The sequence below is a fragment of the Dipodomys ordii genome, unplaced genomic scaffold (assembly GCF_000151885.1).
Source record: "Dipodomys ordii isolate 6190 unplaced genomic scaffold, Dord_2.0 Scaffold74, whole genome shotgun sequence".
Taxonomy (NCBI): Eukaryota; Metazoa; Chordata; class Mammalia; order Rodentia; family Heteromyidae; genus Dipodomys; species Dipodomys ordii.
In genome coordinates, this window is record NW_012267290.1 from 1,187,135 (window position 1) to 1,212,585 (window position 25,451).

A 25,451-nucleotide genomic window follows, 5' to 3' on the forward strand; every position below is an offset into this window, starting at 1 on the left:
AAAAAAAAAAAAAAATTAGAACTACTGATGTGGCCACAGAGATGAAGTGAAGTGAGAATGGTATCTCATAAGGATGAAACCAACAAGACATGGAAAGGAATGAACAGGAAAGGAATGAAGAAAACTCTATGATTTTTAGTTTGAATGATACAGATTATATATGAGTATGTTCACATACGAGTTCAAGTACACGCTGGGTATTAAACACGTGATTAATATGCTCTATGACTGATCTTTCTCCTCAATCCCTGTGCTATCACTTTTAATAAACACTGTGATGCTTTCTTTCATCTTACAAAGACAGGTAGAACCCATCTCCACCAAGGTTCACTATGATTCTATTTAAAAAATACTAATAATACTGATAATTACCTAATTATCAAGAATGCTTTATTAATGTAACTAAATTTATAAATTTACATATTCACAAAATTCCTATCAATATTGACACTAAAAAAGGAGTTCCAAAAATAAAAGCATATCCTAGCTCAGAATGGAACAGGAACTGAGATTTTAATTTGTGAATTACCTTTACTAGTGCTTGGCAAATATTTCGAACTCTTCAATTGTTTTTTCCCAAAAGCTGGACTACTGATACTATCTCCATAGTAAAGATCAAAGATCACACAGTTAATAACAACTCAACTTGTACTTAAACCACACGTCTTAAGTGCTTCCTCAAATTATTGTTAGCATATTAGGAATAATAAAAAAATCTATGATATGTAATTTGGAGATGATGGTTAGGAAATAATCCAAGAATCCTATCAATGAAAGTGGCTATAGGGATTTCTAGCCATAGTTGTAACTTTTCATTTTGTAGCCCTGCTATACTGTTGGAATACTGGCATGGAATGGTGCTGAGAAGAGACAGGGAAGTAGGCATTCAACCAGTCAATTAAGACTACTGACGATCATTTCCACATCTTTGAGAAGCACGCCTCCCTCCCCTTGTGGTGCTGGAGATGGAACCCAGGGCTTTCTCATGCTTTCACAAGCAATCTACCCCCTGAGCAATGTGTACACTAGCCGAGTACTTGAAAAAATTATTTTTGTAGCCGAACCCCTTTTATTACATTTCAATCTAGATACAACTGAGCTATATTTTTGTGATAAATCTTGATACATATTAATGTACATGTTAGAGCTGACAAAATTATTTTTTAACTTAAGCTTTTGTCAGTCTTGCTTATTACAGTCATCAGACTTTTAGCTTCCATGAAGAGAAGTAAAATACTGAGGTTAAAGGGGACTTTTAACTCAAAATGGATCATAGAACTAAATGGAAGTGCCAAAACAATAAAAACTCTGGAAAAGCACTATTCAATAAAAATACATGTACATAATTTAAAATTTTCTAATGGCATGAAAAAAGTAAAAGGGAACAGGTGAAATTAATTTTAATACTCTATTTAACTCAATATATCTACATTATTATCATTTCAACATATAATCAATATAAAATATTAACAGGACACTTAACATTCCCTTTTGTTTAAGTCTTCAAAATCTGACGTGAATCTTACACTTAACAGCATTTCAATTCACATGATAATTTTCATCTAAAATAACTTGAGCTATTAAGATTCCCTAAAATTTAGTTGAAAAAGCAGATCCTCACACCTAAGCTCTTTGCAACATACTTAAGCTTTTCTTACTAGTTGAGAAGGCATCAGCTTTTTGTTTTTGTGCTGAGGATTGAAGCCAGCAGGGCCTTAAGCACATGCTATACCACTGAACAACAGCCTCAGCCGCCAGTTCCAGCCTATAATGAATTAAAGTTAAATGAAATTAAAATCTGTTTGTTCTTTTTTTGCTTAGTCAAAGAGTTTAAGTGCTTAATAACCACATGTGGGTGGTTGATACCGTAATGAACAAAGATGGTCTAGAGAAACACGGGAAATACCTGTGTAGGAAGTCAGGCAAAGATTTCTCAATTCAACCCCCGCCCGCCAAATGTTGAATAAATTAGCTTTAATCATAAGATATTGCCTTCAAAATATACTCTTAAGGGGTAGGAACGTAGCTCTAGTGGTAGAACACTTGTCTGGCATACATGAAACCCTGTGTTCTTTCCTAGTATGGACAGAGGGAGCTGGAATTGTTCCAAATGATACTTTTCTTTTTCTTTCAGTCCTGGGCGTTGAACTCAGTCCCTGTGCTTGCTAGGCCGATGATCTATGATTTGAGGCAGTCCCCATTCCTTTTCAGTAGTTATATGCACAGTCTTGTGGACTTTTCTGCCAGCGCTGGCCTGGAACGTGAAAGACCTACTATCAGCCTCACGTATAGCTTGGGATGTCAGGCATGTGCCACTGTGCCCAGCTATAAATAGAGAAGGGGTTTTAAGAACTTTTCTGCCAGGGCTGGCCTTGAACTGCCATCTTTTCATTCTGTTTCCCAAGTAGCTAGGATTACAAGGTATAAGCCATAGGCACCAGGCTTCAGTTTCTTAAGAAAGTAAAACGTTACCAATAGTTTGGAATATTTATCAGACACACATGTGATAAAGAAAATAAAGAAATCTTAAACTCAGTAAGAGCACAAACAATACAATAAAGACAAGCAAAATATTGGAATAGGCACAAACAGGAGATAACATATTGGAATTGATCATCAGCAATAACCCCTAGAGATAGATATTAAAACCACAGCAAGACATTATATCCTTATTAACAGGGTAAAAATTAAAAAGACTAACAGGAAATGCTGGCAATACATTGCCAGAGTAATATTTTAGATTCATCCTTGTTGAGTCAATCAGTACTTCATTCCTTTATTTCACTGTATGGAATTTGTTACTGCACTCACAAAGGGATGTACACTTGGGTTGTTTCTAATTTCTTATTATGAGTAAAGCTGCTATAAATATTTATACACACGTTTTGAAGGGCAGTACAATTCTGTTTCCCTTGGGTACTTTAAAAAAGGGGGTTGTTGGAGATATATGATAAATATCTTTAACTTTTATAAGAAGCTACCAAACTACCTTCCAAAGTGGGAAATTATTTTTGGCTTACAGAAATCAGGGTAAGTTTTATTATTGGGCTGTGTGCCACAGCATCCACTAGTTCACCTGACCTGTCTCTAAAGTGGTAATGTAAAAAAATGTTACTGATATATATTAAATTATATATAGCAAAAGAATTGTGCCTAATGTGGCAGTCGTCTGAATAAAAGTCTAAGTTCTTTATGTCTCAGATTTCTCAACTGAGAAATGAGAATCTACTAGATTATTATTTTTTGCCAGGCCTGGGGTTGAACTCGGCCTGGGCGCTGTCCCTGAGCTTCTTTTGCTCAAGGTGAACGCTCTACCACTTGAGCCACAGCAACATATCTGGTTTTCTAGTGGTTTATTGGAGATAAGAGTCTCACAGACTTTTCTGCCCGGGCTGGCTTTGAACCACAATCCTCAGATCTCAGCCTCCTGAGTAGTTATAATTACAGACATGAGCCACTGGCACCTGGTTCAACTAGATTATAACCCATCCTCGAGGCATGCCTGCACCACTGTGGTCTTTTATATCTGACTTTCTGAAAATATAAGAATGTAAATAATGAACACGCTAGAAGGAATCAGGTCACCTAGTCCAAATGCTTCTTTTAAAAACAGGGAACTTAAAAACAAAAATAAGAAACAATTCTTCCAGATTTTCTCTGCCCAAAACATGTACAATATGTAAGCTGTCAACAGTGAAGATGGCTTATTAAGGGACACTCTGTTCCCTAACAGACAGTACTGAATTTCTGGTGGGACAAGATTCTCTCCTGAGAACCTCTGCCTTCTACCATACCACCCTCAATCTTTGGCTTCTACTGGGCCACACTTCCCCTATTTGGAACTATTACTACTTTTGTCAAAAAAAAGTAGTAGCCAGGCTGTCCACATTCAAATACTTCTATAAATATATTTCAATTTTGTTTTAATCTTTCACTTTGTATCTTGATTTTATCTTGCAGAAGTCATTAAATGTGTCAATCATACTCACTGTAAAACTGACATACTGGGGAAAGTAAGAGAGATATTTTTTTATTTCTGCAGAAACTGCAGCATGCGTGGTGAACACAGGAAAGCCTCTTTCTGGCTGCAGAGTGACTAGCTATCACTCATAGCTAAGCAAATGACACTCAAGGGTGTTCTGCATGCTTAACCTGTCCTGTGTCTTGGATCTCCATAAAAATAAGTCATGAAGGAGAGGGAGGTTTGGGGGAGAAGAGAGGGATGGAAGGAGGGAGATCATATAAAGCAGTTCCCTTCCTCCCTACCAGAAGCTTAGAAAGGGTGGAAATGTAGACAGTAAACAAGGGTGAGGGAAGGAAGACATGTAGAGGTTGGCTTAGAAGCCCACATTGTTGACTGTTTGGCATGAGTACTTAACAAATATGAAAAAATAATTATAGTTCCCAGAGATATGCACATGACTCTTGTTTATGTAAAACCAAACCCATATTTATGCCTTCACTTATAGGCTTTTGTAAGACTGTAAGTACATATACCAAACTGGTCATCGTGGTTATTCTGGGAGAAAGGGTCACTGATCATTTTTGGACTAATGAATGCTTAAAATACAGAGTCTTCTACTAGCAAACATTTAAAAACAAAAAGTTATACAAATTGCTGAAGATGTGCAATAACGACCAAATGCAAGAGAGAAGAAAAATTGTTAGGCAGGCATAGTAGTGCATACTTGTAATCCCAACACCTGAGGCAGGAGGCTCAGGAGTATGAAGAAAGCCTGGGATATGCTGTCTCAAAAACTGAGAAGAATGAGAAGAAGAAGGAAGGGGAGCAGGCAGCGGAGTGGAGGAGGAAATAAAGTGGTGGAACTGGAGGACCAGAATCAACAAGGAGCAGGAATGTATTCTACGTGTTATGGTCTGGATAGTCATATTTTAAGGCTCAACTTCCAATACAACAGTGTTTAGAGGTAAGGCTTTGTGGGAATGACTGGATCCTGAGGTCTCTCTACCTTCATTCATGGGTAATCCAGATTCAAAATTGGATTATGGGGAGGTGGTGAAAACAGGAGACTTGGCTTCATTAGAGGAAGACTCCCAAGTAGAGAAGTTTACAGGCATGAGCAATCAGCACCCAGATTCAGTAGACTTCCTGTGTGAACAAAAGTGCTCTACTAGGAAGCCAATGCCTAATGTAATGTGGATCAGCAAGGAGAAGAGTAAGTCTAATTTCAGCTTTCGCACAAATACGCTCCTAGATGGATGGGAAACTAGTACTACTGATATCATGGAAACGGACCTGCAGCTACTATTAAGAAAAAAGTTTCTACAAACTAACTCGGAGTACTTAATTGATGCTGGGTTCTTCACATGCATTTATGAGGGGATAATAATCAAGATGAATGACAATGTCTTAGAGTCTAGGAAAGACTTTTCAACAGAAAAACATTTTATTAGTCACAGCAGTAATAAGTCAGGGGTCAATGAAGGAAAGTGCCTTCATTTCCCTCTATGACTGGTAGGCATCTGGTGAATGAGCAGCAGCGAGTGCTGATTCCAAAGGAGAAGGGCCACAAGGTGGGACTTGCTACATTTTGATCTTCAGTCTGCCTTGGTCAGAATAATTCCAAAACCAGAGAAAATATCTGACATAATCTTTGAGCAGAAAAAACACGAAAGTATAATCCTAATGTCACGATTTTGGAAGAAAATACTAACACATCTGGTCATTTATACTAATCATTTTTATATGGCAAAAATTACTTAAGCTCGAGGTTGTGTGTGCCCAGGAAGGCTGCGCTCTGGCATGGCAGCACAGACTTCCTCACGGGGTCAGAGGAGGAGGACTGTATTGGCTGAAAGTCACCCCCAGCTTCGCGTGGGATTCGGCACCCACAGTGTCCAGGGCGCTAAGCTGACTGCCCACTGCTAGTGCGGGACCATGAAAGCCAGGCTCTGACAGAAAAAAAAAAAAGGAAAAAATGGATTACGTTAAGGCTACATGAGAAAATTATAAAGCCAAGAAAAAAAGCTGACATCATTCATTGCTTTAGAAAATGAGCTCTAACAAAAAGACATTGATTCCATCAAAATAATTGGGCAAACTCCACAAAATATGTAATTCATAAATCCTAAAGAGTAAAAACTACATAAGGAAAGACGTAGTAGGACAGAATTCTAGTAGACATAAAAACTCAAAGTAAGTCTATATTGGGACAAAATGTTCAGTCCGTAAACAAAGAATTTTATTTATTTAGTTAGTTAGTTGGTCGTGGGGCTTGAACTCTAGGCCTGGGTATTGTCCCTGAGTGCTTCAGCTCAAGGCTAGTGCTCTACCACTTGAGCCACAGCACCACTTCTGGTTTTCTGGTGGTTAATTGGAGATGAGTCTCACAGACTTTCCTGCCTGGGCTGGGCTGGGATGGACTGAACTGTGATCCTCAGATCTCAGCCTCCTGAGTAGTTACGATTATAGGCATGAGCCACTGGTGCCTGCTTAACTTTAGGCAAAGAATTTTTATTATTTATTTATTTATTTATTTTTGGGTCCGGTTGTGGGGCCTGAACTCTGGGCCTGGGCGTTGTCCCTCAGCATTTCAGCTCAAGGCTAGCGCTCTACCACTTGAGCCACAGTGCCACTTCCGGCTTTTTTTTCTTTTTGCTTATGTGGTGCTGAGGAATCGAACCCAGGGTCTCATGCATTGCAAGGCAAGTGCTCTACCACTGAGCCACCTTCCCAGCCCCTAGGCAAAGAATTTTTAAAAAAGATATTCCAAATGAAAAAAAAAACTGTCTCCTATTAGCTATATTTATCTTTTTATATGATTATTACCTAAGCTAAGGATATGGTCAAGGCCAACTGGAACAGCTTGTTTTTGCTTGTCTCATTTGCTACCAGATGTAGCCATGTAAGTAAATTTTGGCCAAGAAGAGACAAATGAAAAGTGGAGTTTACATTTCTGAGAACATACCAAATGGAGTAGACACACCTTTGTCTCTTCCTTCTTCCCACTGGCTAGAATAGGGGTGTGATGGCCCTGGCTGGTAATGCCTGAGCTGGTAAAGTTACTCTATGACGCGAAGACAAAGCCATATGGTGCAGACGATGGAGTAACAAGCTAGCAGGAAAGCCGAGACCTGCCACATGAGCCCCGGGCTACTTATCTCCATACTTCATTAACGGTAGGTAGACCCAAACAGCAATCATGTTTTATTCACCACTGCATTCAGCTGTCGTTCAGAGTGGAACCTATGCTTAAATGGTTATGTTTTTTTCTGCTTTTGGGTGACTCACACAGGTTTTTGGTGCTATACCCACCCTAACACATTCTATGTTAAACACTTAAACTGTGGACTACAGGGCAACTTTTATTTTCTTTATATTTCTCAATTATAGCCTCATTCATTAATCCTGTAATTATTTTTAAGAAAAGCTCTATAAAAGCTGAAGTTAAAGAACTGTTTTCTTTAAGTTTGTCCCTTGGAAAAACAGTCAGGTGGATATTTTTGGGAAAAGAAACCACATTGCCTTTGCCTGTCACCTTTATGAGTACAGAAGTACTCATAAGGAGCCCAAAATAAAGATGGTAATTTAAATGGCAGTTCGCTGGTCCTTACTCTGATACCTTCAAACACTAAGTCAAGCAACTGTGCATTCAAATGTAACATTCTAGCTTTCTCTCCCAATATACTTATAGTTAGCAAGTTTCAATCCACACATCTTTCAGAAGTTATTATCACACATATAATGAAACTTTTGACATTATGAATGAATTTAGAGAAGGTTATTGAGCAAAAATGTATCTCTTTTTGTATACACTGCTACAAAGCACTACACTGCTACAAAGCACTACTAAGCAAAAATAGAATAAAATATACTTGCAGATCACTAGGGAAATAGAAAATTTTGCTTTTAAAATCCTTTTTAGTTGATCTGTTCTTTCTTCCCAGAGTAAGACAGAACCCTACTCTTCAGATATAATTATTAGTCAAATTAATTTTTCCAGGGATAGGGAGGGTTCTCAGAGGGTTGTACTCAGGTTCTGATGCATACTAGGCAAATGCATACCACTGAGCTACATCCCTGGCCCATAAAGTACTTTTTAAGTCCAGCACAGATTTCCTTTCTTGAAGAAACAGTGATTCTCCTGTTCGAATTCATCCATATAAGTTCCCTTAATCTTACATGAGTCACTATGGCTTTTAGCATAGTCTGTCACTAAAAGGAGATACAGTCAATCACATACTAGCTTATAAACATACTACTCTACATCTGGCATATGGACTGAGAAGCAGTGACTTGCTCATAGGTAGTGTCTGTGTTTTATTCATCTTTAGCATTCCCACAGTAGTGAGGATGTTTAGTATGAAACAGGCATGCAGTGACATGTATTGAGCTGTATAATCAAACAATGGAATTTTGTGTTGCCTCTCTTATCTGTTAGTTATAACTATCGGAGTTATTTATCAACAACTTCTTCCTATTGAGTCTATGTAATTTGAACAAATAATTTGTTAAAAAAATAGGCACCACCTAGAGCTCTGAGCTCCTTTTGTTCCTATGGATTTTTTTATTTTTCATGTTTGTATCTGTGGTAATTAAGTTTATTTTAACAGACTAATTCATTTACATTTCTTGGCTTTATCAGGCCTGTCTCTAAAATACAGAGAAACTATTTCTGGCTCTTCTGTTTTCCAAGGAAACTTTGCAATTTCTTTTAAGGTCACAGAGTCCATTATTTCTATGAGTCTGCTATGTACCACCTAAGACTAAGTTATAAAAACCATTGTTTCCTCAACAGTCTGGAAGTGGCTTACAAGTTATAATTAACTGCCTAGGATAAACAATAAAACACAAATAGATCTTCCTCTTAGACAATAACTTGTTGTGGGCTATGTAAAAGAATCTCACCTGGGGCTGGGAAGGTGGCTCAGTGGTAGAGCGCTTGCCTTGCATGCATGAGGCCGTGGGTTCAACTCCTCAGCATCACATAAGAAAAAAGAAAAAAGCCGCAAGTGGCGCTGTGGCTCAAGTGGTAGAGTGCTAGCCTTAAGCTGAAGAGCTGAGGGACAGTGCCCAGGCCCAGAGTTCGGGCCCCACAACCAGACTCCCCTCCCCCCCAAAAATGAAGTAAAAGAAAAGACGTTCTTTTTTTAAAAACACAATGATATTAAAAAAAAAAACTAGACAACTATCTCCTTAAATTTTGTAAATTTAACCTAATTATAAAAAATATTTTGGTGGGAACTAATGATTCTAAGTTTATATGAAATCCTCAAATCTACAGCCTATATGAAAAAAAAATGTTTAGGAACAATCTGGAAGTTTCTGAAGAGAAATGAACAAAGTTTTATATTCTAAAGTATTCCCCCAAAGCTATCTAAAGTAAAATAATTTATTCTTGAGCTATTAACAAATCATGAGGAACAGAAGAGAACTCAGAAGGAAATGGAAATAGAAATGCTTTTATAAATACATAAAAAGATGTTCTGTATTTCACACATAATGAGAGAAAAATCAAATGAAAACTGTAATAACATCCATTTTTTCACCTTTCAGTGAGAAAAATATAAAGTTGATGGTAACACTGCAGTGGTAAGCCGGAAGACAACTCCTGGCAGCTGTACTCTGCCCATCACTACAAGACGTTCTGGTGATAACATTAATTTAAAAATGCACACACCCTTTGAACCGCCTATTTCACTACTAGACATATACTCCAGATGTATTTCCCAAGAAAAATCTCAACGAAGCAGATTGTGAAACATGATTTGCAATTGTAAAAGATCTGATGCAACTTAATGCTTGGTCAGATTCATTAGGGTATATCTAAACACAATAATATTATATAACTTTTTCTTTTTTAGCAATGGTAGGAATGCGTTTCTCATATATATATATATATATATATATATATATATATAGTGACACTAGCTTCATAAATTGTGTTTTACATCATCAACAAAAAACACACCTTAAACTTTAAGTAATAATGAATGATTTCCAAAATAATTAGGAAGGGCAGCAGAACTGTATCTTCCAGACTAATAATGATCACAATTCTAATCTTTCCCTTCAGTACATGAAAATACAAAGTGTCTGTTAATAATGTTTAAAAACACTTAAAAGAAGTATTGAAAATATTATTATTATTTAGGTTATTAAATTATTTAAATCATCCTGAGAACGAAAAGACCTGGCATCATGTTAAAAGTACACCCTGATAGAGAAGTGGGCATAGTTTTATAAAATGAGGCAGTTTTAGAAATTGATATGAAATTGTCCGTACATTTTTAGATTAAAAAAGAAAAAAAGTATCTCAAATCAAATATGTACAATATCCAACTATGCAAAAAGTTAAAAGAACTATTAGTTATCCACACATAAACCCACAGAAGATCTTTGAAGGACACATAAGAAACTCATCACTGGCATTGTTTCTGGGGAGGATAAAGAGTAAGAGTCAAGTGTTTTCATTGCTCCTTTTTTTTTTTTTTAAACACGTTCAGTTTGCTTTAAAAAAAAAATAAAACAGGACCGGGAATGGGGCTTAGTAGGGAATGGGGCTTAGTAGTAGGGTGCTTTGCACAGCATGCATGAAGCCCTGGGTTTAATTCCTCAGTACCACATTTACAGAAAAAGATGGCAGTGACGCTGTGGCTCAAGCAGTAGAGCACTAACCTTGAGCAAAAGAAGCTCAGGGACAGTGCTCAGGCCCTGTGTTTAAGCCCCAGGACTGGCAATAAATAAGTAAATAAATAAATAGTAAAAAGTAAAACAAAGTACATGTATTACCTAAATAAAAAATGCAAATAGTGCTCAACACCAATAATCATTAAGGAAATGCAAATCAAAACCACAAGAGACTACTCGTATCCATTAGAACACTTACTACTAAAACAACAAAAATAACAACAAAACAGAAAACAATCCACTATTGGCAAGAATGCGTGGAAGTCAGAACTCCTGTGTAGTATCCAACCTTAAAAAGGAAGGAAATTCTCCCACGTGACAACATGTATCAATTATGAGAGAATTATGGAAAGTGAATAAGCCATGTGAAAGGGCCAATGCTGTATGGTTCCACCTACACAGGGTACCGAGATTAGTCAAACTTGTCCAGCAGAGAGAAAGCAGAACAGTGACTGCCAGAGGTTGAGGCACAGTGGAGAATGGGTAGTTATTTAATGGGTACACTCTAGAAAGAAAAAGAAATATCCTAGAGATGGATGATGGTGGTACCCAACAATGTCAATGTATTTAATGGCACTAAACTATTTGCTTAAAAAAGGCTAAATGGTTAAAAGTTATATTGTGTATATTCTATGGCAATTTAAAAAGTCTTGCACAAATTAAGACTTACAGTAGATGAAGAAAGTGCCTATGTCAATAAAAAATCTTCCTTCAGGACGGGAAATAAGAAAGAGTAATAGAGGAAGTTTGATCAAAATGTATTATCATGCACATGTGGAGGTATCACAATGAGCACCTTTTGTATAATTAACATATCTAACAAAAAAGGAAAACAATATTCCCATAAAAAATCCAAGGTAGATGACATCAATGATAAATTATCCTAAAGGAAAACAATATTCCCATAAAAAATCCAAGGTAGATGACATCAATAATAAATTATCCTATCAACTTTTTTTTCTTGGCAATACTAGGATTTGAACTCAGGAGGTTGTGTTCTTCTAGAGGTTTAAAGAGAAAGTAACATAGGCAGGTGTTGTGTTCACCACTGGCCCTTGGGAGGTAGAGGCTAGAGGATCACAAGGTCACGGATCACAAGTTCAAAGCCAGTCTGGGTCTTATACAAACACATGAACACATACATGTACACACAACAAAACCAAATAATGAGATCTAACCTCACATCTTTCTGGGGAACTGGAGGGTGGGAAGCTAAAAAGGTACAGTGATTGCAAGTGCAAAGCCCTGGCACAGTTCTGCAAAACACAACAAAAACAAATCTAATTCTTCGCAGTCTGTAGAATACAGAGGAAGAGGGAAGATTTTCCATCTCATTCCACGATGATTATCCTAATACTAAACCCGGATAAAATTATCACACACAAAAACTACAGATTAATATCCCTCATGAATATGTATGTAAGACTGTTCAAGGAACTAATAGGACATTTAGCAACATAAACAAAAGAATTATATACCATGATCAGGCAATATTTATCCCAAGCTTGGTTTAACCTTCAAAATTCAATTAAGGGAATCTACTGTTAGTGTAAGGGCAAAACATGAGATTATCTTGATAGAAACCATATAATCAATCACCATGGCAGATAAAGGAAAAGCACTTGACAAAATGCAAGATGGATTCATGATACAAGCATTCAACAAACTATAGAAGGGAATGTTCTCAAACTGGAAAGAGCATCTATAAAAACATACATGTCACATAATATTAGTGAAAAACTTAATGTCATTCCCTTGGGGTCAGGAACACATCAAGCATGTCTACTTGTACAACTTCTACTCAATAGTGTACTAGAGGCCGTAGCCAGTGCAATCATACAAGAACAAGTGATAACATAAAGAAATCAGAAATTAAATTTATATGAAAAGATCAGGAAGGGAAAAATCTACAGAGAAAAAGTTTATTGAGATTATTGGTTGGGGAATGACTACTAATAGGCACAAAGGAACTTTTTCTATGAATAAAAAGTTTAATTAGACTGCAATGACTGTTGACAACTATGCATTCTATTTTGCTTTGAGCCAGTCCTATGGGTGCTGTCCCTGAGTTTTTTGCTCAAGGCTAGTACTCTACATTTGAGCCACAGCTCCATTTCCAGCTTTTTTTGGTGCTTAATTGGAGATACAAATCTCAGGGACTTTCCTTCCCCAGATGGTTTCAAGCCATTATCCTTAGCCTTCTGAGTAGCTAGGATTACAGGTGTGAGCCACCATAGCCTGGTATTGATATGAACTATTGCTATACTGTATTTTTTTGGGGAGGGGGTTGGTTGTGGGGCTCAAATTCTGTGCCTGGGCACTGTCCCTCAGCTCTTCAGCTCAAGACCAGTGCTCTACCACTAGAGTCACATCGCCACTTCCAGTTTTCTGGTGGTTTACTGGAGATAAGAGCCTCACAAACTTTCTTGCCCACGATGGCTTTGAAGTGTGATCCTCATATCTCAGCCTCCCGAGTAGCTAGGATTATAGACTCCTGCTCACGTTCAGTATTTTAATCAGATTGACCCTGCCCTTTACTCTCACTTTGCACATTCCTAATACCTTTCCTCATTCCTAATTCCTAATACCAGTGGCTTTCACTGAGTTTCACTTTGCTACCTTCATTAAGAGATGCCATGTATTTGGGAATTGTTCACCTTCTAATATTCCCTTCCCCACCCACCCCTAAATTCCTCAAACATCCCCAAAATACAAACATTATACACATATCCACATAAATAAGTGGTGTGGATTCATGTAGTATGATCTTTTTTTATTAATTTTTTATTGTGAAAATACTGTACAGAGGAGTTACAATTACATGGACAAGATAATGAGTACATTTCTTATCAAGCATTGTTGCCTCCTCCTTTGTTTCCCCTTCCTATCCCTTCCCATCGCACCCCCTACCCCCTGCCCTGCCAAAGTTGTGAAGTTCATTTTTCAACATAACGACTTGTACATCTCGTTGTTGCAATAGGTCTACCTGTATCCCTAAACACTTTGTTTTTTCACTTCCCCTCCACAAATTATACCAACATCAAATACAGTGAGAGCAGGGGTTATATCATGGGGGAGAGTATGTATGATCTTATGAGTGTTTTTTTTTTTTTTTTGGTCTGGTCATGGGGCCTGAACTCTGGGCTTGGACACTGTCGCTCAGCTCTTCAGCTCAAGGCTAGCGCTCTACAACTTGAGCCACAGCGCCACTTCCGGCTTTTTTTCTTTTTGCTTATGTGGTGCTGAGGAATCAAACCCAGGGCCCCAGGCTTGCAAGGCAAGCGCTCTATCACTGAGCCACCTTCCCAGCCCCTTATGTGTGATTTTGTATGTTTATCTTTTTAGGTCCAGCATTGACATATGAGAGAAGAAATTGCTTCTTGACCATCTGATTATTCATCTTTTTTGGGGAAGTGACTGGCACCAGTGTTTGAACCCAGTGTTTTTGCAATTACTTGACTGGCATTATACTACTTGAACCATACCTCCAGCCCATCTTTGTTGCTGGTTATTTTGGAGATAGAGTATCACAGACTTTTCTTTATTTTTTTATTTTTATTTTTTTTGGGTCCAGACGTGGGGCCTGAACTCTGGGCCTGGGCACTGTCCCTCAGCTCCTCAGCTCAAGGCTAGTGCTGTACCACTTGAGCCATAGCGCCACTCTGGCTTTTTTCTTTTTGCTTATGTGGTGCTGAGGAATTGAACCCAGGGCCTCAGGCATGCAAGGCAAGCACTCTACCACTGAGCCACCTTCTAGCCCCTCTCACAGACTTTTCTGCCCAGGCTAGTTTTGAACCTGGATTCTCCAGGATGCAGCCTCCTGAGTAGCAAGGATTACAAGCATGAGCCACTGGTGAGAGCTAATGTTTCCATAAATTTAAGTAACTTTAGATCCTTAAGGCATCTCCCTCAGATACAGGGTCAACCAGGTACAACGTAAACCTCTTGTTTTTCTCAGTGTTGCCATTCAACACGTTGGGGCCTTCAAAGTTGACTCTTTTATAAAAAAAATTAATTTAATTTTTGTAAAGGTGATGGAAAACTGACTCTTCTTCAGCTTTCCCTAGTCCTCCCATTCCTGTGCTTTCTTTCCTTATTCTTGCTTGTTCTCACAATGTCTGCCAATTCCAGCATCTGCTCTTCTGTTAGTAACTCCTGACATGTCAACTCCTAGCTTCATCTCACAAGCTAGTCCTTTCCTGGGGAAGGGGGAGTGTCTTCTTATTGACCCCCACATGTCCCTCTCCAATCTGCCTGAACTCATAATTCTACCACCTTAATTTCTATGTCTAGTCATCAGCATTTTCCTTTTAAAGATTTGTATGGCATCACATTTTTAACGGATGAAATGTGCTTCTCTTCCTGGTATATCTTCACACATCCATAATCATTACATTTTACTAAATAAGGCAGAAGCCCTTGGTAGATGGAGAGGCTGTGAGCATAGCAGACAGAAGAAAGTTACATTAGTAAGACAAATAGAGTAAACAGTCTTGTTGGCAAAAGCAGAAAATGTATTCTCATATACCACTGAAAAATGGAAAACTAGTGGACATTTGGGCCTTTTCTATTACAACTGTAGGATGATATATTACTGGATACAACTAAATCCATTTTCTACCATTTTATTACAAAAATAACTTGAGCCAGTGTACAATAGTATCTTTATATCATGATATCCATTTTAATTTTGCTTGAGTCCCACTAAGCTTTGTGTGCTACACGGAGAGGAAATAAATCTGTTTTGTTCACTAGCAAAGCCTAGCCAAAGAGGAGGTGCTCAGGAAGATTTGTTGAATGAATAAATGAATGATGAAAGATATCTGAGGGCTGGTTTATGCAAGCAAGAGTGAATTTTCCATTTGGAATAATGTCCATTTTCAACATCCATGCTATACCCTCAGCTCTTGTAAACTCCTTGTCAAACACACATTAGAGCAAATGGCAGAGGGATTTGAGTACAAAACAAATATGCCAAGAGATGTCAGGCTTACATTAGGAAGCACTTTGGCTTTGCTGAATAACCAGACATAAGCCAGATACTTTTTCTCAATTCATCTATATTACTGAAAAAAAAAAAATCTGTCAGTATATTTTTTGCTCTGGTAAGTATAAACCCTCAGAGTACCAGTTTAAAACTCTGAAATGTAAATACCCATTTTTTAATCAAAGAGTACTACTGAACGAGGTATATAACATGGCTTAGCTTTTCAGAGTTTGAGGAAATTACGAAAGGAAGAAGCTACGATACTGAAGTTGCAATAAAATATGACCTTTCCAAGGCTTGAAATGACATTACATCGAAAAGACACATGAGGGCACCCTAATCAACCACCAAGGAGAAACAGAAAAGAGTAAAATCAGGTTGGCATTTTAACAATCATACTGTAATAGGTGCATCCAGCACCGGTAAAATTTTGAATGCTTGTAATTTATAGCAAGCAATTTTCTGTTTTTGATCCAAGTTCTCGGAAGCCAAAAAAATTCTACAACTCTGTAAATTGCAGAAAAAGAATCTGTGAGAGGTGTGAGAATTTAACTGCACCCTTTTCTGATGATCTGTTAAATGACCTTGGGACAGGATTTATCCTTTTCAAACAAGATCTTCTGTATAATCTACAGCTGCACTTGGTGTTCTACTTGTCCTCCACTGGGAGCAGGCCATGAATTCATTTCTTTGTTCCATCTGTTTTCCCGGGGGTAATGATAAGTTATAAGTGTGAGCCAGTAGAAATGAAACAGCATTTTGGACAAAGGAATACACACCATTGAAGAATTTATTTCAGCGAGTTTTTCAGTTTTAACATTTGTAAATACATACAGCATAAAATTTCCTTCATCAAATTCAGTTAAGTATAATGCAGACTTAAATGACTTTTCTTCCAGACCAGAGAGCAGCAACTCCGCAAAGGCAATCAGGCTCATTTACAAAGGATTATCATTAATTTGAAAGTCACATTCAAATTTGTGCCTCAGCAAAATTATAAATAATTCCCTGTCATAGATCTTTGGGGTCAAATGTAATAGTTAAGATGGGACGTGTTGAAACTTTGAATGCCAGAGGATACAGTGGTTGCATAACAAATCTTGGTTGACTGAACAGGCTAGAAGATGTTCTCCATCTCTAACCATCTGGACAGTATACATGTGGAGCTCTTGAATTTCATATACGCTTATTCACTTTAATCTTTATCTATTTGAATGACTAGCTTCCTTGCCAGGATGTTTCAAACTCACTTCCTGTCAGAATACTTAGTATTTTTTATTCCATTGGCTTTTGATAAGGACTCGAGTGAATTCTAGTTTTCATCATTAGCTGAATTGGCCACTAGGGTATACCCAATTAGGCTCAATCTATACTAATAAGTGAACATGTTCTAAAACATGGTGATTTTTAGAAGACACACTTCCAGTTTTCTTCTTAAAATGATTATGAAGTGGGCGTGGTGGCACATGCCTGTAACCATCCCAGCACACTCTACAGAAGCAGGAGGGCATGAGTGTGAAGCCAGCATGGGCTACAGAGTGAGACCCTGTCCCAAGAAACAAAATAAGGATTCTGCATAACTGAAAATATCAATACATTTCCTCAGCTAAATAAACCTGCCAGAATATTGCACAGTATTATAAATAATAGGAAGCTATTAAAATCCTTTGAGTTGGTACCTAAGAAGGAGCTATCCAAATATAAGGACATTGATGTGTGTGTGTGTGTGTGAAAAGCCACCAAGAAAGTAATGTACAAAAACTTAAAAGAGAACTGTAAAGGTATTCATGGAAGCTATATTTGGATAATAAAAATAGCCTTGCCAGGCATTGGTAGTTCATGCCTGCAATCCTAGCTACTCAGGAGGTTGAGATCTGAGGATTATGATTCAAAGCCAGCCTGGTCAGGAACGCCGGTAAAACTCTTATCTCCAATTAACCACTAGAAAACTGGAATTGGTGCTGTGACTCAAGTGGTAAAGTGCTAGCCTTGAGCAGAAGAGTTCAGGAACAGAGCCAAGGTTCCAAGTTCAAACCCTAGGACTGGCCAAAAAGCAAAAAAAAAAAAAAAAAGTAGCAACTATTATATCTTTACTCCACAGGTTCTCACTTCTTATCTTGTTAACTCTATCCAGAAATCTATCCTCAACAGTATTCACAAACCTTGACAGGCTTTCAGAAATTATGCATTCACTACTATTTGGTAAGGTCTCACTATCTGTCAGGCTCTAGGAATACATATCCTATATTAGAGAGGGCAGATGCAAAGCCAATCATCACAGGTCTTATGAGCAGGAAGTGGGCTGTGGAAGCATCGACCTCTAGGTAACTTTGAAAAGCTGTTTAAACAAAGACCTTAAGTATATAAGACACTAAGACATTAGCCAACCCCTCCCCCCAAAAAGAAGAAAGAGAGAGTTACAGCAGGCAATAGAACACCCTGGAAAATCCCAGAGACAGAAGAGAACAACAGGTTGAGTTCAAGAACTGGAAGATGTGTGCTACAACTGGAACAAAGACTAGGGGGAAGTAGACAAGTATTCTTCAAGCCCAAAGAATAATTCCAAGACTTTATCCTAGTGGAAAGGTAGGTTTTATGGAACTCTACCACTTAAAAGAACTGTTGAGAAACCCAGCAGAAGACGGATTTGAGAAGGCAGGGAAACTATTTAGAAGGTCTTATTGAATACCAAGTGTCCAGTGAAAAGAACTAGTGTAAAGGCAGCAGTAGGGAAAATGGAGAAAAACAGACCCACTTGAGAAACTTTCATTAAGGAAGTAAAACCAACAAGAAGTGGTCCTAGGTTGTGTGTGGGAAAGGTACTTTGGAAAGTCATAATCTCATAAACAAGATTGTGCTCAGTAACATGTATTTCTTTTTGTTTTATGGGGGTATCATTGGGGATTGAACTCAGGGCCTCATGTGTGCTAGGCTGGCATTCTACCACTTCAGCCACGTCTCCAACCTCTTCTTGTTTTGGTTATATTTGAGAAAAGAGTCTCTTACTACGCCCAAGGCAGCCTGGGCTGAGATTCTCCTAATTACGTTTCCTATGTTGCTGGAGAGGACAGGTGACATTGCATCCAGCCCCTGCACTTCTCCGACTGGTGGGATAATAGGCAGGTACCAATGTACCCAGCCATTGGCTGAGATGCAGTCTTGTAAATTTTTTTTTTTTTTGGTCCAGTCGTGGGGCCTTACCTCTGGGCCTGAGTGCTGTCCCTCAGCTCTTCAGCTCAAGGCTAGTGCTCTACCACTTGAGCCACAGCGCCACTTCCGGCTTTTTTCTTTTTTTGCTTATGTGGTGCTGAAGAATCGAACCCAGGGCCTCAGGCATACAAGGCAAGCGCTCTACCACTGAGTCAACTTCCCAGCCCCAGTCTTGTAAATTTTTATACCAGGACTGACTTCAAACTATGACATTCCCCATCTCCACCTTCTAAGTGGCTAGGATCTACACACACACACACACACACACACACACACACACTTATATATATACCTACATATATATGATCAAACTCAGGCCTTGTGCATGCTAGTCAAGCCCATCAGCCCTGGAATACATTTTCAGCCCCTTTGATATATAAACACAATCTCATATTCCTGAAACAGCATATAATGTTAAAATTTGTAGGCTACTAGGCCAGGAGGAAACTTATTTAAACCTTCAGTAGGTACAGAAGTCAAACAATGCAAGCTCTGGTATGTTGGCAGGAATTCTATATTACAGATCACCTTTCAACTACCCAGTGAGTTTTAGTATACAATATATGGTTTGAAAGTGTATCAATAGAACCCTTCCCGTTCCTCTGAAGTATCTTTAGATTCTGAAAGGACAAAATTAATTTTTATTATTTTTATTCCATGTTTCCAGCCCTCTAAAACAATTAGGCAGATTTCGCAAAGAAATGTAAAGCAAACCCTGGCTGGCTCTCCATTACCCTCACAAATAAACTTACAGAAAAACTGAACAACTGAACCTGTGTTCTTCTCTGAGGTCGTTTCTTTGTTTACCGATCACAGACAGTACATTGGCAATAACTTGGGCTGCAAGAGCGTGGATTTTAAGAAGGTCGAGACGCGGTATTTCACACCCGTTTTCTACCCTCCTCATTATGCCTTTACTAAGTCAGGAGACAAAACAACGTGTTGGCACTAGGCGCACAATCAGAGTAACAGGCTCAACACACAAGTCTGAAAAGTTTTCCAGCAAGCCACGTCAGAGGCAGGAACCGAGGCGGGTTCCACCGCGTCCCGTCTCCCGCGGGCCCCACATCCCCAGTCACCAATGCCTCGGCCCCGCGCTCAGCCCGGCCCAAGCCCTCGGCGGGGGGTTCGCCCCCCCCCCCCAGTCTCCCAGATCACGGCGGGGCCGGGCCGGGCCGGGGCTTTCTCCGTTAACAGGAAATAGGATGAACGACGACGACGTTCGGTTCCTGCATTTCCCACCCGCGGCTCAGATCCACTCCGCCTCCATAGGCGACCGGGATGCCCGCAGGCGGTCCGGAGCCTCGGGAGAGCTCACGTGGACGCCGAGAGCCAGCCCAAACCCAGGCAGCCCGCCGAAGCCCGAGCCCGTCGGGGGAGAGAGCTGCCGGGCAACCTCGCGCCTCCGCCCCCGGAGCCGCCAACGCGTGATCGCGACCCCGGCCGGGCGGCGGCGTGGGGAGGGGGGCGAGGCGGGACGCCCCCGCCCCCAGCACTTTCCTCAGCCCGCCTCGCTCTCCGCTTCCCCAGCTGCAACCCTTCGTTTGCGACGACTCTCCGCCCAAGGTGCAGGAGACGAAGTCCACAGGACGCGGCTTCCCCTCTGCCCTCCGACCCCGGAGCGGGAACTCACCAGTTTCATACTGGACTTTCGGTTGTTGTGTCAGCCGTCCAACTCCCCAAACCTAGGGAGCGCCTTCCGGTTCGTTCTCCGTCGCCGGCCGCGGAGTGCATCGCGGGATTTGCAGTCTTTTTCCCTCCTAACGCCCCCTTTAGGGGCATCTTGGGAAATGTAGTACTTCCCGAGCACTCTGGGAACTGTGGTCGCCTTTCCTTTCCTCCCTTTTCCTCTCAAAACACCTCCTTCCGTCAACTTAAATTCATCCCCGCCGCCAATTCATCCTCTCTCCACCCCAACTGATATCTCGTTCCCCTTACGGGCCGTTCACCCATGGTATTCTGGGATTTGTAGTCCCTACAGCAACGTATTCCCCTTTCCCCTCTCTCTGGGGGAAGGCGTGTGGGCGCGGCACCTGCCGGGAATTGTAGTTCTCTGGGGCCTTTAGACACGGGGCTCTGCGCTTTTACTCCAGGGAGGCAGAAACTACAACTCCCAGGGACGCCCGACTGCAGCAGGTGGGAGCGGGGCTGTTGATATCAATATGGCGGTTGTCAGCCAGACAAAGACAGTCAGTCTGATGTGATTGAGACAAGGGAGGTTTTCAGGGGGGAGACTGGGAGAGTGGGGCCTCCCCTCCCCCTTCTCCTCTTCCTGTGCGGGCCTCCAGCCCTCCCCAACCCCTCCCGACGGGCGCCCCGCACGGAAGGCACCCCTCCCCCTCCCGCTTCCCTCCTTCCGCCTCAGCCCTTCGCGCTGGGACGCTGGGGAGGGGGCTGTGCGGGGCGAGAGAACTCAGCGCGGTTCCGAGGTGAGTCGGGCGGGTTGGAAGCAGGTCTGCCTCACGTCCGGTCCCCACTTCTTTCCCTTCACTTTGAGGAAGAACATATGCCTCGGTAGGGGGGAGAAAGTGAGTGGGCGCCCGGGAGGGGGTCTCGGGGCGCCCGGCGGGAGGGGAGGGAGGCAGCGGGGGCCCCGAGCGGGGCACCGGCGACGCGGCTTGGGGTGGGGCAGTCGGTGAGGGGCCGTCTCGGAGAGGCGTCGACGGCTCCCCAACTCCTGTCTGCGGGCTTCTCGCACGGTGGGCGGAAGGTTTGAATCGTGGAGGTGGGGTCTCCTGCCCGGAGTTGGGGAAACTGCGGGGCGGGTTCCGAGGTGCGTGGGTTGTTTGCGGGGTGGACTGGCGCGTTCCGCCGCGTGACGCGCACTCGCCTGCCGTGCCCGTCTGGCAGGAATGCCCGGCGACGGCAAGTTCGGGAGTGCGCATCGGCGTTGGTGGGCCCGGGCTGAGCAGCGTGCCCGGGGGTCCCGGTCCCGGACGTCTGGGCTCGGGGACGTGGTGCGGGGGAGCGGGGCTCCGCAACTCGCTCGCGTCCCGTGGTCCGCGCTCTCCGCCCCCTCCCCCGGCCCGATCTCCACCCCAAACTCCAGACCCGAGGACCGAGGGCGGTGTGGGCTGGAGAAGGAGCTTTGCTCCCCGAGTCTCTGGGTGGGGGAGAGAATGAATGTTTCTTAATATTTTATTCCGGAACTGTGTTTTGGTGACACTGTCGGGGCTACTTGGAAAAGAGTCCTCCACCCACCTTCGCCCCCAAAACAGGTAGAGGTATCTTGTCATCCTCCCGTTCTGTAGATTGAGGAGTACTTACAATTCGGAGGTCGGGAGTGCTCCACTGCGGCGGCCGCTCCGTCTTCCCGGGTCAGAAGGTCTGTCGTGGCTGGTAGAAGGAGACTTATTTTCGTAGTAGGGAAAACTGTTGGGAATGATTTGCGGGGAAGAGGCTGGCGGTGCCCTAAAAGGCGCTGCTCGTGTTTTTCTTCTACCCCACCCAGTTCTGCTCACATTGGCCTGAAAGCCGCTACGGAGCGGCGAGGAAGCCCGGGTGAGTGAGGGGGAAAGCGCAGTTGGAAGTCAAGATACTACTCTGTGTAAAGTTACGGATGCAAAGTGATTGCTGTTTTTATTTAGTCTGGAGCTTTATAAAAAAGCACCCATGCATCATACGGGGTAGAGTGATAGGACTAGTTCATTCCTCTGAGATCTTGTAGGTTTAGACTCCCTTCCTTCTTTCCTTCCTTCCTTCCTTCCTTCCTTCCTTCCTTATTTTCTTCCTTCCTTCCTTATTTTCTTCCTTCCCTCCCTCCCTTCCTTCCTTCCTTTCCCTTTCCCTTCCTTCCTTCTCTTCAGTTCTGATAGAATATCTCCTGCACCTTTTCAGTCGACTTTATACTAATATTTCGGTTATGCTTTTTGTGATCTTACCATAAAATGAAACACTATAGGAAAAGGACCTGCATTTGTTTTTGCAGCTTAGGCCACAGGTAACGATCTCATCCGGTTTGTAGTGATTGCTGGTACGCTTGCCATAATTGCACAAGTCAGTTGCTAGACCTCCTTGAATTGTGTCTGCAAAATCAAGTCTGGGAAATTTGATCTTTTTAAAAATTTTCTATTACAGTTAATGACAAAAATGGTCTTTAACACCAGGGGAATTTAGGATCTTACCTTTTTTACTTTGATAACCCTTAGGTGGGAGGTTTTGTGTGTGTGTGTGTGTGTGTGTGTGTATGTATGTATGTATGTATGTATGTAATAGCCTATTGAATAACTAAAGGAATTGACATAATTTTTGTTTTGACTGTGGGTAAGTTAATGTGATTACCTATTTTGTACAGACCTTATCAACTCTTGAATATGCCACTTAGAAGTGAGAGACCTTTAGATTCCATAAAAACTGAAAGTTACATAGATGTACTATGTAATTTTATGACCTTTGAAGTTCTGCAGTTGGTCATTCAGAGAGATAAGGTATTGTTGTGGAAAATACTCTGGGAAGAAGTTGGAGAACTCAGGTTTATTATACAGGCCGCCCAGGGGAGTTTCCTACTCCCAAAGTCTGAGCGCTGGCCATCAGGACTATAGTTCTTTGGGTTTCAGGTTTTAGTTCTGGGTTTTGAGTTTTGGTTTACCCTAAGGGTTACTGTTTCTAGAAAGTTACTTGAAGCATAAAAGTCAAGCTCGTTCTGGTCAAGCTGGTTCTGACAATAACAGGCTTTTCCTTACCAGGTTGACCTAGTTCTGATAATGGCAGGATTGAGCTAGTTCTAATAATGATAGGTTTTCCTTCTCATATAAGCCTGAGATAGGAAAAATAGGTAGGTAGGTAAGTAGGTAGAGAGGTAGAGAGTCAGTCAGACAGACAGACAGACCTGAAGAGAATAAGTACTCATGTGTTTTCTAAGTCTTGAATTTAAAATACAGAATATGATGCTCTAGACCTGTCGTTGGTTTGCTAGAGACGTGATTTCTGGAATTACCTGTTTTAAGCTTTATTATGATCTGAAATTCTACTTTGCAAAAACTGGATAAAAGCTTTATGTAACTACATAATAGAGAGTTACTTTTTTGTGAAACATTCTGATAGTCTTGGAACTTTAAAATGTTTAATAATTACCTGCAAAATATAAAACTAAAATGGTTTCATCTCCCCATCATCCCTCAAAATGTCTTTTTCTTTTCACCTCTGGAACTGCTAAGTTACTTAGGGAAAAACATTCATTAAAGTTTTTCTGACTAATAGTTGGGTCAAAATCATTCATTACATGTAAGCCGAATATATTCTTTGCCTTCATTGGGCTGATTCTGTTGCATTTTAAGCACTAGGGCATTAAAGTGATATAAAGCTTTTACTGCAGGTTAAAACATAAAGCATTCTCAGCATGTAGAAGTCTTATGGTTTGTGAAAAAATTAGAAAACCAGTCAATGGTGCCTGTCCATCTTAAAATTTCCTCCTGTAACTGTGAAGATACATTTATTTTGAATATGATTGCTTTTAGAAACGCCTGTATTAAGGGGAAATTGGAAATCTGGCTGTTTTTGTAACTAGGCTGTTACTAGTTTGGGGTACCATGTACACTGAATGTTCTTTGGTCACAAATGTTCATCAAGGAAAGGAACCTTCGCGTTAGGCGGAATGCCTTCAGTGAGGCTTCTTTTTCACTGGCAGATTTTAGTCTTTTAGCCCAAATCTTTAGTTTCAGTACTAGTAATACAATAGTTTAGTATTTGTAAGTTGTAAGATCTATTGCAACAAATCTCTCATTGTTTCATCTGACAGTTTTTGTATCAACTGTTGATTGGAATTCCATTGCATCTTTTTCAGTACATATTGAATCCATTGGGAATTTTCATCTTAATTTGTTACTTCAGTCCATCCAGACTTTTAATATATGGGATGGCTACTAGGTTTCCAGTAAAAGCCTGTTTGCTTTTTCTGTTCATTTTATTGCAGCCCTTGATTCTATTACTTTTTGTATGCAGTTCTTTAAACTTATTCCTCTTAGGAATTAGAAATTTATCCTAGAATATTATTTTTCATAAATGAAAGTTGGTATATTACCCAACTTAAAAAAATGGACATTTATAGATGAAAGTGTTCTGTGAAAATGTGTTGTGTTTTATTTTCTTGTTTTACTTTTTTATTAGCTTTCATATTCCTACTTTGCATTCTTTGGCTAGATTCTTCTGTTAACTGCTCTCTTTTTCTTTTCAGTTTAGAACTTTATATAAAAAATTATTAGTGGAAAGCATAGCTTGTCTAAATTGTCTTATGTGTATGCCTACATGTGCACTCATACATCTGAAAGCATCTTTATGTTTCTTTACACATCTATTAGATGTATAGCCTATAAAAGTCAATGTGAGCCACACATTGCAGGATCCAAGTCATTCTTTCCACATGATAGAAACTTTGGCAGTTTTTACTTTCTCCATAAACCATTATTTTAACAGATTATAACAATATAGTTCTCTGAAAATGTGAACTGTCAATTTGAAAGTTTTCTCAAAGTAATATTAATATTAAGTAATCATTATGTATGACTTAAATTCCTAGGTGTAGCTATTCTTTAGCTTTTACTAGACTTAGAATCTGTTGTATGTGCAGAGTAAAGATTTTTCCAAGTGATTATGTGATGTGAAACT

General features: G+C 40.5%; 2 protein-coding genes across 10 annotated transcripts in view; one reads left to right on the forward strand and one right to left on the reverse strand.

Moving 5' to 3' along the window:
• The window catches only part of Ints9 (integrator complex subunit 9), a 69,773-nt gene extending 48,989 nt beyond the window's left edge, over positions 1-20,784 (reverse strand). The window contains exon 1 of one of the 2 annotated variants that reach the window (XM_013024270.1): positions 20,482-20,556. In XM_013024270.1, coding sequence (XP_012879724.1) covers positions 20,482-20,490 — 9 coding nt within the window. In that variant the 5' untranslated portion in view covers positions 20,491-20,556. Of the gene's footprint in view, positions 1-20,481 lie in introns of both variants that reach the window. The other variant, XM_013024268.1, reaches the window with a different exon arrangement.
• Positions 20,785-20,997: 213 nt separating this feature from the next.
• Hmbox1 (homeobox containing 1) overlaps positions 20,998-25,451 on the forward strand; it is an 89,499-nt gene continuing 85,045 nt past the window's right edge. For 7 of the 8 annotated variants that reach the window (XM_013024271.1, XM_013024272.1, XM_013024275.1 and 4 more), the window contains exon 1: positions 21,196-21,277. The gene's annotated coding sequence lies outside the window, so the exon portion shown is untranslated. Of the gene's footprint in view, positions 21,278-25,451 lie in introns of all 8 variants that reach the window. The other variant, XM_013024274.1, reaches the window with a different exon arrangement.